This window comes from Microcebus murinus, chromosome 3, assembly GCF_040939455.1.
Source record: "Microcebus murinus isolate Inina chromosome 3, M.murinus_Inina_mat1.0, whole genome shotgun sequence".
In the NCBI taxonomy this organism is placed as follows: Eukaryota; Metazoa; Chordata; class Mammalia; order Primates; family Cheirogaleidae; genus Microcebus; species Microcebus murinus.
The window spans coordinates 26818116-26830837 of NC_134106.1; the positions used below are offsets into that span (position 1 = coordinate 26818116).

At 37.8% G+C, this 12722-nt stretch overlaps 1 protein-coding gene across 10 annotated transcripts in view; it reads left to right on the plus strand.

The window, feature by feature from the left end:
• The window catches only part of LTBP1 (latent transforming growth factor beta binding protein 1), a 401756-nt gene that overhangs the window by 253196 nt on the left and 135838 nt on the right, over positions 1-12722 (plus strand). For all 10 annotated transcript variants that reach the window (XM_012788393.3, XM_012788394.3, XM_076000662.1 and 7 more), the window contains 2 exons: positions 2391-2513; positions 12555-12722. In XM_012788393.3, coding sequence (XP_012643847.1) covers positions 2391-2513; positions 12555-12722 — 291 coding nt within the window. The remainder of the gene's footprint in view (positions 1-2390; positions 2514-12554) is intronic.

Sequence of the window (12722 nt, forward strand, 5' to 3'; positions counted from 1 at the left end):
TCAGGTATTTATGAGATGGAGGAAAAGCTTCCACCTTAACTCGGCAGCCAGCACTGAGGCTGAGATGGTGCTGTCATAGAAACCTCCTAACAAGGCAAAATTCTGGGTCTCAAATGTGGTCATGGAATGTGTGCTAGGGAAACCAATGCAACCAGGGGTGCAGGTCATTTGGGGGAAGAGGAAGGCTAATAATCATACTCTAGTAGGGACGTGAGGGGAAACAGAAGAGTAGAGATTTTGTCCAGCCTTTTTGACCACAACTGGCTGGTTACCCAAACTTGTGGTTTTCCTTGGGACATATGATAGGGGCTTCACTTGCACCATGTAAGCTCCAACTGGACTTGGCACTTTTCCTGGCCTTTCATGGTGGTTTTCTTAAAAAGAATGAGTTATGGGGGAATATTTCCAATTACATGCTGTGCGTAAATGTGCATTACAGCACAACACACACTCCGATAAAGAATAAGACAGGTGCTGGACCATGTGCTGTGCCACTTGTCATGTAGCCGTACCAGTTTCCAGCCACATCCAAGTTGGGACACTGTAGAATTTATACAACAAATATGTATTACCTTATTATTTGGATGTCATTGAAGATATCATATTTTATCACTGAAATTAACTTAAAAACTGCATGTTTTGGATAAAACATGTACATTGAGATAGCTATGCCTACTTAGACTATGAGATATTCATGTTTCGTTAAAGTTAATATTTGCTTAAATAATGATTTATTGAGGACTGTATTTGCTTTTTTATGTGGTGATTCTGCTGGTAATATATTGCTATCGTGTCCAACTTTAAATTTAGAAAATTAATATTTTATGACTTTTAATAAAAAGTTTATAGAAGAATCCATGATTGAAGGAAGTAAATATTAATATTTGAAATGGAAGTACTAACAGCCAAAGTCTGCTAACTATTAAGCTTCATAGGCCACATTGAGTAAATTATAAATGACTATTCATTTTCATTTTTAACTTACCGCCATCTTTTTAAATTTTTAATTAATTACCTTTGCAAGTACTTGTATAATCTTTCTTTTTAGAGATACCACATTTTTATTTCGCCTTTTTCAAATCACTTTGATTTCCTGTGGATCTCCTATATGCGGATGATCTTAAGTGTCCGTTTCTAGTCATTGTTTCCTCTATCGTTCTGTTCCTGAATTTTCTGCTGCTGCTGCTGCTGCTGCCGGGTGTTTCCATGTGGGTAGTATCCCAGTGTGACTTTGAGCTGTAACACTGAACTCTCCGTCTTCCCTCCCTCTTTCCTCCTCAGATCTCCTTCTGCAAACCGCCTGTGGTTTTTCTTCTTCTCCCTGATTTGAAGCCTCCTAGACATCTCTACTCCTTTCTCTCACTTTCTAGTGTTGTGTTCCCCAGTCAAACACCATGCATTGTCAACTGTTCTAAAAAAACAAGAAAAAAAGAATTATTTCCTGTCTTCCTGATTATTCTCACTGTCACCACCTTCATGCTCACATGCCTCCTTCAAGTGATCAGACTTTTGACCTCTTCTCACCAAGCTGTGTGCTGGGAAGGTGAATTTTCCTAGAGCCGGCCTTTGATGACATCTTCCTCCTGCTCAGAAACTTTTAATATAGCTGCCTGTTCTTAGTAAAATCGAGTCCAAACCTAGCTTGGCTTTTGCCAGCTCTGTTCCCAACTATTTACCTTCCTGAAACTTCTTTTCCAGTCAATGGTTTGACTCACCATGTCTGAACCTCCCCTCCCCACGCCAGCCTGTGCTCATGCTCCAGCGTCCCCCACACAGACCATTCCTTCCCTTCCTCGCCCGTCCATCCAGCTCCTCCCCAACCTCCAACACCCTGATGCAGTCCTGCCTCCTCCTCAATGCTGTGGGCTTTCCTGCCTCTGACTTCCTTTAGTGGCTCTTACTGTTAATGGAGACAGTTTTATAATTTCATTTTTTCCAGTTTTTTCCATTTCTTCTAATGGTGATAACTTGAACTGCTTTTCACTTCTTCAGTTTTTCGCATGTTTGTGTGTACAGCTAGATTGTCATCGTCTCCAAAATGGGAGTCTTTGCCTTACCTATATGCTTGCTCTGTCGTGCCTGATACACCTACCACTAAAATGTAAGCTCTGTGAAGGCTGGAGTTTTTTGTGAGTTTTGTTCACTAGTAAATCTGTAGCACCAAAAACAGAACCTGGCATGTAGTAGGTGTGTAATAAATATTTGTTATATAAGGTCCAAATATTCAATACATGTTAATTTGATTCAAAGTCATTCATACCTGCTGCATTCCTTTTTTTTACTATAACTAAGAGATTATTCTAGTAAAAAAGAAAGTGAATGCAATTTGTAGCCAGAATCTGCTCCACAAGGCTTGACTGCTACTTCTAAAGAGTTTTGTTTTCCTTCAGATATTAATGAATGCCAACTACAAGGTGTGTGCCCTAATGGTGAGTGTTTGAATACCATGGGCAGCTATAGATGTACCTGCAAAATGGGATTTGGGCCGGATCCTACCTTTTCAAGTTGTGTTCGTAAGTAATGATCACTTTTTATTCCTATTTTTTATTTTTGGATTGGTTGTCTTTGGGGTTTATCCAGAGAAGGGAAGTACTCAGTGGTCAACAGAATGTAACTATACAGTAAAACCTTATTAATTACAATGACAAGAAGAACGGGGCCTGCTTAACATAGTAAAATATGTCTGAACCTTCTCCAAAATGCATGTTTATTGTGTTCAGAGAGCTATAATAGCTAAAACTTAGAGTAGAGAGTAAGTACACTTAGGAAATATACTTTGATAAAAAGAAAAGGATTAATTAAAATCAGCATATCAACCTTTTGTGGGACCTGAAAGATGAAAACAGGATTTTCTCCTTATACAGACATTATTTTAAGCATTCTTTAGGCTGAATTAAACTTTGTCCCAGCTTCTGCCTTTAATTATTCCAAATTGTGAGTCACTGGAATCTGATTTAATGAAGTTTCACTCAGTTGGAAGAGTCTGGAAAATAGTTACCAAGGCCCTGTGTTTCGTATTTTCTAATTCAGTTCTAATTTTGAATATTCTATTCTCTTATCCTTCAAACCCACCAAAATGCCCCCTGAATTTATACTGTTTTGCCTTACAAATGTCTCTGAGATTTTCTCATATACATGATAAGGGTAAAAATCCTCCACCAAACCATGTGTTCCAATATTGGTTCTGAAAATACCAAAGAGAAACTCCCTGTCCACAAAAACTAATCCAGTATAATCACTACAAATCATATGCTGTTAGAGAGAAATGCATTTTAGGTGTAAATTTCTCATAATGCAGGATTTTTAAAGATTACCTTATTGTGCTTTTTATTGTGCTTATTATTATAAAAGTGGGTAAGCACTGCAGATTTTTAAAAGATATTAAACTTAGCAAAGTTTAATGCATGGCAGAAAACTGTTAGAATAATTTTAAGAACAATTCTCGATTAATTTTTGTCCTGCAGGGTTTATGTTTTTATTTATTTTTTAATATGGCTTTGGTCTATGCTAAGCTGCATCCTTCTTGTCCCTAGTTTTCAGTTTGCCTGTTATTTGGTCAGGATACATTCATGAGGATACTATCCTTTATTTTTAGCCAAGCTTATCTCTTTAACCCTGTGCCCTAAGGTGAGATGCACAGAGATGATGAAACAAAGGCAAATGTAGTAAAATACAAATGACAGCCTCATTTATTACTTTCAGATGAGTTTGTTGAAATATTGTTACTAATTACTATTTTCCTTTAAAAACTGTCAACTGCAGATTAGGAAATTCTCCATGTAAGTCCTTTTTCCCATGTTCTTTTACAGACAGTTCTGATCACGAAGCAGACAGACACCTAATTATAGGGCTTTTTTAGGGGGTGGTAAAATTAGACTGTAAAAGTATGTTTGCATTCAAGGTACTTTTGAAAACTGATGCAAGGATTTGGAAATTTTAGGCCAAAAATCACATTGTTGACAAAATACAGCTAATTTAGGGATAATTTTTGGCTGATTTGAATTACATGAATAAATATTTTAAATAGTTTCATAATTTAAATGTAAATGATTATCAAGAGTTTGGATATAGAGCTTATTATGAATGGTTTTCTTGCTCTTTGACTTGTAGTCTGGTTAAAATTCTTACACTGAAGGTTGCAGATTAGGTAAACTCTGAGAGCTGGTCGCAAAGTGTTTTATGAAACTTTGACTAGATCTGATATCTAGAGTGGAAGGCAGACATCCAGGTTTTAATAAGATTGTAGAAACCTGCCAATGAGATTTTTGAAACATTTGCACATTTCCTTAGCATTTATTTTCCCTGTCATTGCCCAAATAATTCTGAACTTACTAAACAACCATCCATTCTTATTTGAAAAATAAATAATTCAATTTTACGGTTCAGTTACAACAGCTGAAATGATAAGTATTAAGAGACATTTGTTGCTAGTTAAACGTTCCAGTTGAGAGTTTGAAGTTAAAACCTGGGCTCTTTACCAGTGTTGAGTGAGCAGATTTATTTCTCTTTCCTCTGGATTTACCACATGTAACATCACAGAGATAATATAGAGTTCCTTCAGGATTTGTCATTTGGACCAATCCCGTCTGATTTGTGGGTGAGCTCTGTGAAGAAGTTGATGGGAGAAGTCTGAAAACACTCGGGAAGAATCAGGGGAGAAGGTGATGTTCACAGAGTAGGGGGGAAAAATTGGAAAGATGGTGGAATTCTTGATAAATATGGGGAAGTAGCAGATGGAGACAGACAGACACACACACACACACACACATACATACACACACACACACACACACATACACACACACACACACACACACACACACACAGAGTCACTGAACAGAATTGTGGCTTAACGTTTGAAATGTGTGTTCTGAGAGGTATGAAACCAGCCAGAGATGCAGTATGCAAGCAAATGGAGTATACTGACAACACTGGCTCAAGCAGCATGAATTTAGGGCATATCCAGGATACAAAAGGTGTGGCTGACTCTGTGAACTCCAAGAAATGCACTTGGCAATGATGGAGGCACAACGGGAAGCTCTCTCTGTTCTTGAATACGCTGGAGTGAACACCCTAGAATTCCTGGACTCCAGCCAGAGGTTGCAACCATTTCATTTTCTCTCCTTGCCCACTCTCTGTCCTTGACTTAGCCAACCCATAAGGGAGAAAGTAGGCGAATCCTGGCATCTGCTGCCTTTGACCTCGGCGTCTGTGGCTCAGGATGCTGTAGCAGAATTCTCCAGACCTGCTACTACCTATACCATGGGGCAAGGTGAAAATTTTAGGACTTGCTGGAGCAAATTCAAGAAAAGCATGATAAGCTTTGCAGTTAGAGTAGGAAGACTTTCTAGCTTTCTGAGCTGCAATTAATTTGCTTAAGAAGTTAAGAGCTCTGGAATGAGTGCTACTGAGGGTGTGTCCAGGGGTTCAGTACAAAGGCCCAGATAAAAGAATTCTGACCCTGGGATTTTGCCTTTTCATAGTGTTCTTTACCCGTGGACTTGGAGTGACTTGACAGAAATAGAGGGTTAGAGAGAAGATGTGCTCAGGAGTTTATCCTGCATGGGTAAATTACCGCTAGCTCTTTTAGCTTTCTTAGAATGGGCTTTCCTTTCTTACTTGGTGTTTTTTGCTCGTAATAACATTGTTTTCCCAGGCACTGAGTCTGGGAGCCTGTGTCAGCTTGGACTCTTTCATCTCTTTTGGTTTCCAAGGCAGTCATTAAATTGTCATAATTTATCTTCTGCTTGTTCCTTTCTTTCTACCTCTTTTGTGGCCATCTCAGCTTAGACCCCCTTGCTTCCCTCACTTGGAGGTGTCATGGCACCATGCCCTGGAGGTTGGACAAATCTGTGTTAAGTGCTTGCTCACGTATAATAACAGCAACAGCAAAACCTATGATAATAATAATCTTTATTATATACTTAATAAGTGTCAGGCACTGTGATAAGTGCATTACATGGCTTATCATATGTAATACTTACAAGATTTCTATTGGATTCGTACTATTATTCTTCCTACTTTAGAGATGAAGGAATTGAGACAGAGAGGTTAAGGATCTTTCTAAAAGTCACACAGCCTGTAAGTAGTAGAACTCAGATTTGAAATTACATCTGTCTTACTCCATAGGCTAAACCTTTAATCAGAAAAAGGAAAATGTTCTGAAATGACAAGATAAGTCAACTATTTAAGGAGGGCTGTTATTTAATGTCACTTGCTACACAATAGAATAGATGGCCTAACTCTGCAATGGTCTTGAATTGTAATAGAGAATGTCAGAAACAAAAAAGGAGACATTACAACTGATACCACAGAACTATAAAAAATCATCAGAGACTATTATTAAAAACTATACACTGACAAACTAGAAAACCTAAAGGAAATGGGTAAATTCCTGGACACATTATAATCTACCAAGATTGAATCAAGAAGAAATAGAGACCCTGAAAAGGCTGATAACAAGTAATGAGATTGAATCAGTAATAAAGTCTCTCAACAAAGAAAAGTCCAGGACGAGATGGCTTCACTGCTGAATTCCACCAAACTTACAAAGAAGAGCTAACACCAGTTCTCTTCAAACTATTCCAAAAAATTAAAGAGGAAGGAATTCTTCCCAATTCATTTTATGAGGCTAACATTACCCTTATGCCAAAACCAGAAGAGGACACAACAAAAAAAGAAAACTACATACTAATATCCCCGATGAACACAGATGCAAAAAAAATCTTCAACAAAATATTAGCAAGCCAAATCCAACAGCGCATCAAAAAGATAATACACCATGATCAAGTGGGTACAAGAATGGTTCATCATATGCACATCAATAAACATGATACATCACATTAATAGAATGAAGAGGAAAAAACCATATGATCCTCTCAATAGATACAGAAAAAGTATTTGATAAAATGTAATGTCCTTTCATGACAGAAACTCTCAATGAACTGACATAGAAAGAATATACTTCAACAAAATAAAGGCCACATATGACAAACCCACAGCTAATATTTTACTGATGGGGAAAATCTGAAAGTCTTTTTTCTAAGATCTGGAACAAGACAAGGTCGCCCGCTTTCAGTGCTCCTATTCCACATAGTACTGGAAGTCCTAGCCAGAGCAATCAAGGAAGAGAAAAAATAAAAGGTATCCAAACTGGAAAAGAGAAAGTCTAATTTTCTCTCTTTGCAGAAGACATGATCTTATTTCTAGAAAAACCTAAGATTTCACCGAAAAACTCTTAGATCTAATAAAAACATTCAATAAAGTTACAAAATATAAAATCAACATATAAAAATCAGTAGCATTTCTATACACCAATAATGAAATAGCTAAAAAAAAATCAAGAAGGCAATCTCATTTACAACAGCTATAAAAAAACCAAAAATACCTAAGAGTAAATTTAACCAAGGAGGTAAAAGACCTCTACAAAAAAATCCTTATGAAAGAAATTGAAGAGGACACAAACTATTAGAAAGACATCCCATGCTCAAAGATTGGCAAAATTAATATCATTAAAAGGACCATACTACCCAAAACAATCTACAGATTCAGTGCAGTCCCGCTCAAAATACCATTTTTCACAGAAACAGAAAAAACAGTACTAAAATTTCATATGGAACCAAAAAAGAATGTAAATAGCCAAAGCAGTCCTGAGCAAAAATAACAAAGCTGGAGGCATCACACCACCTGACTTCAAAATATATTACAAGACTATATAAATAAAATATATGGTATTGGTATGAAAACAGACACATAGATCAGTGGAACAGAATAGAAAACCCAGAAATACATTTACATATTTCTAGCCAACTGATTTTTGACAAGGACACCAAGACTATACGTTGAGGAAAGGAAATACTCATCAACAAATGATGCTAGGAAAATTGCATTTCTATATGTAGAAGAATGAAATTGGACCCCTATCTTTCACCATATACGTAAATAAACTCAAGATGTATTAAAGACTTAAACTTAAAACCCAAAACTATTAAAGGAAAATGTAAGAGAGGCACTTCAGGATGTTGGTCTAGGCAAAGATTTTATGACTAAGACCACAAAAGCATAGGCAACAAAAATAGACAAATGGGACTATATTAAACTAAAAGCTTCTGCACTGTGAAGAAAACAATCAACAGAGTGAAGAGACATCCTGTTGAATGGGAAAAAATATTTGCAAACTTTTTATCTGACAAGGGGCTAATATCTAGAATATACAAAGAACTCAACAGTAAAAAAAAAATCTCATTAAAATGTGGACAAGATCATGAATAGACATTTCTCAAAAGAAGGCATACAAATTACCAACAGGTATACCAAAATATGCCCAACATCATTAATCATCAGGTAAATGCAAATTAAAACCACAGTGAGGTATAATTTTACCACAGTTAGAATGGCTATTATTACAAAGACAAGAACTAACAGAGACTAGGGAGGATGAAAAGAAAAGGGAACTCTTATTCATTGTTGGAGGAAATGTAAGTTAGTATAGCCATTATGGAAAACACTATGGAGATTACTCAAAAAACTAAAAATAGAACTGCCATACAATCCAGCAATCCCACTATTGGATATTTATCCAAAGGGAAAGAAATTAGATATCAAAGGGATACCTACACTCCCATGTTTATTGCAGCACTATTCACAATAGCCACAATACAGAATCAACCTAAATGTCATCAACAGATGAATAAAGAAAATGTGGCATATATTATACCCAATGCAATACTATTCAGCTATAAAAAAATGAAATCATGTCATTTGTAGCAACACAGATAGAGCTGGAGGTCATTATGTTCAGTGAAATAAGCCAGACACCAATAGGCAAACATTGCATGTTCTCATTCATATGTGGGAGCTAAAAAATGTTGATCTCATGGAAGGAGAAAGTAGAATGATAGTTACCAGAAGCTGGGAAGCATGTGCGGATGGGGGTTGGGAGATGAAGAGGTTTGTTAATGGGTACAAACACACAGATAGAAGGAGTAAGTTTTGTTGTTAGATAGCACAGTAGGGTGACTATAGTTAACAACAGTGTATTGTATATTTCAGAATTGCTGGAAGAAAGGTCTTTAAATATTCCCAACACATAGAAATGATAAACACCCTACATACCCTGAGCATTACATATTCTATGCCTATAACAAAATACCACATGTACCCCATAAATACGTACAAATGTCATGTATCAAGAAAAAAAAAGTAAATATGAAAGCCAGACCTTTTCAATGGTTTCCTTCTTGCCCTTCATCCATCTTTGAAGGAGCAGACTTATTATTAATTATGTGCTTTTTCTCATGTATACTTGTGACTGCTCAAAATGTATAGTTAGAACATAAGCTGACACTCCCTGACTAGCTAACAATTGACTTATTGATGACTCTACCAGCCAAAGATTCTCTTTTTACTCCTGCCCTAAAGACTTTCACTTGAACTACTGCTTTAGAAGCACTCATGGAAAAAAACACCAGTACTCTAGATAGTCCAAAACTTATGGAGAATATTTAGGGTTAGGAAATGATGGGAGAAAAGAAAGCCTATAAAACCAAGATCTTTTAGGGTAAGATGTTTAGATAGAATTAGCTCACTACACTCATATCTTTATTCTCCAGATGATGAAATCCCTGGAATTTTACATTTTTATTTGTGTAATACATGATAATTCAACAACTAGAGACTCACTTTAAGAAATTTCTTTTAATTAGCACATACACATATTAATCCCTTAAAATACTAAATTGCCAATTTGGAGTGTTGGCTTAATTGTGGGGACAGGCATGATAGTTACTTCGAAATGGAGTACTTGGGTAGAGGAACAGGGTAAATATAATAGGCATGGTGCCTGTGATAGTAGTATTGGCACTCTAGACACATGGCTGAGGTGGATCTGAGAAAGTGCATGTGGAGAATAAAGTCGAAAGGAGTCAATATCACAGTTTGCCAACATCAAGAATTTGAGAAAACTCTGCTCTGAATAGCTCTTGTTCATGAGACCTACAACGAACGCTAATGCAATTGGTGTTACAGTCAAGACCTACTTTGTGTAAACTAGGCTCTTGTGAGCCTCGTTGACATTGTTTCTGTGGAAATATGTGTTGGAAGTTTTAAACCTTCAATTTAGAGAGGAAATTTTAGAGCAAAATCCTTTGTGAGCTATACTAGAACAAACACATGTACGTGTTCTAAAGTTCATACAACTTACAGACACATACACTCATACAAACACACACATGCTACAACTGAGTGATGTTCGGTTATTGCAGGGACTTACTATCCTTTTGGGGATAATAACCTTGATCCTTCATAGCTTACTTGCACAGATTCCAAAAGGTGAATAGGAGAAGGAGAGGAAAACACTCATATTTCTCCATTTTTAAGGAGCTCTTGGCAGAGTTGTGATTACATAACTGTGTCGATTTGGAAGTTTCAGGAAAGTCTCCACTCCCTTCAGTCCCCTGTCGCCATCCCTTAATTCATCTATAATATCTTTCTTTGACTTCCTTCACTTTGCTGAAATTCTACCACTAAGCAAGGATGAAGTTGGGTACAGTTGCATTTGAGAGGATGGAGATACCTAGTTTTATTATCAATAAGGGTGGCTGACATGACTATTCTATAATAAGAGTTTAGCACATGATATGTCTAATATGCATTCTGAGCCTATCATTTATAAGTGAGGAAGTTATTGAGACTCAGCCAGTGTATGCTCAGGGTTCTCTCCAAAGAGACACAGCCAGTAGCTCTTTGTGTCAGGTGTGTGTGTCTAAGCTAATTCCTTAAAATATTAATAAAGACCAACCTTCTCCCTCCTTCTTCCCCTCCCTAACATGTGTATATCTTTATACATATATTAGAGGATTATTCTTGCTCTCTCTAATGTGTCGTATATATGCATATATGTGTGTGTGTGTATGTTTACACACATACATACTACATACATACATACATGCATATGTTATATTTGTGAGTGGCAGGGTATTTATTTCAAGGAATCGACTCACACAGTTGTGGAGGCTGGCAAGTCCAAAATCCATAGGGATGGAGACCAGGAAGAGTTAATGTTGCAGTTTAAATGTGAAGGAGTCTGTGTAAGCAGGATTTCCTCTTCCTCATGGGAGATCAGCCTTTTTTCACTTGAGGTCTTCAACTGATTGGATGAAGCCCACCCACTTTATGGATGATTATTTGCTATACTCAAAGTCTTCGGATTTAAATGTTAATCTCATGTAAAAAATACCTTCACAGCAACACCCAGACCAGTATCTGACCCAATATTTGGGCCCTGTGGCCTAGCTAAATTGATGCATAAAATGAACCATCATAGCCAGTCAGAGAGAGTTCCCCTAGGCTATATTACTGGCAAGTGGTAGAACCACAATTTGAATCCAAGTCTGTCTGCCTATAAAAACCCTCACTTTTTCCACTGTGGCATAGCACCCTTAGGTAAGCAGGTTATTTCTTGTAGCATCTAGCTGAGATGTAATTCCTCTTGGAAGAACGAAAATTTAGATCTGAGCAAGAAGGGTGAGAAGGGAAGGTTGTTTGGGAGCCGCAGGTGCTTGGGGAATTGGGTAAGGGAAAGGCAAGTCAGGAAAGTCTCATTTGGATGGTGATATCATGGAGCAGAGCTTTGGTTGGGTTGGAGGACTTGGCATTGGGGGGCACCAGACTTGGTCTGATTTAGCAGTTTTGGCTTGGCCTGGACCTGGTTCTGTAGAAGGTACTCCATCCACATTTGCATTGGAAAATGAACTTCTTGAAGGCAGGACTGTGTCTTATTTATCCTTGTATTTGTCTTATGTGCGTGGTAGAGTGTCTAGCTATTAGATTGATAAACTCTTTATCTACTAAATTTATGGTAGAAGGTTAGGATCGGGGTTTAGGTATTGGACAGCTATAGCCTGTTGTGCTTTTGCAGTGTTTTCTGAAGGTTGAACATAGTGTCTGCTCCTTTTCCGGGGTGTTGTCTGGCTAGATCGAGGGCTTTGTGTGGCACTGCAAATCAGGAGCTACTTTCTGCCTGCCATTTATGTTCACTGACCCAGAGAGATACCTGATGGGCCCTGCAAGTTCTCACTTCCTCAGAGTGAGAAGAGCAGCTGCTGGTTGGCAGCCTCAGCCGCGGTGCTGATTTCCCATAGCGCCTAGTTATTCACCAGATGCTGCCCTAGAACTATCCCTACTGTGGCTAAATATAAGAAAACAAGCTAGGTAGTGATTTTGGTAGTAAGTGACTAGGTTTATTTGGGCAGGTGGTTTATTGTCAAAATTGTTTCTTTTCAATTCTACACATGTGCCTGATTGAGTGTGTGCTAAAGTGGAACAAGAGACCAGACAGGGACAAGAATAATCACTGTCATGGCATTTGGCACTCTGACTCCAAACCTCATTTGCTAAACTGACTCTTAATCGATAAAAGCAATGCCCTGAACCTAGATGAATTTATTCTGAAGCATGGTTTCTTATCCATACTTTAAGGTTCATTTTACTATGACTTGGAAAGTCTGTCTGGTTTTTGTTCTCCTTTGACATCAGGCTTTCTCTCTCTGCTTCAGCGGATCCCCCTGTGATCTCGGAAGAGAAAGGGCCCTGTTACCGACTTGTCAGTTCCGGAAGGCAGTGTATGCACCCTCTGTCTGTTCACCTCACCAAGCAGCTTTGCTGTTGTAGCGTGGGCAAGGCCTGGGGCCCACACTGTGAGAAATGTCCCCTTCCAGGCACAG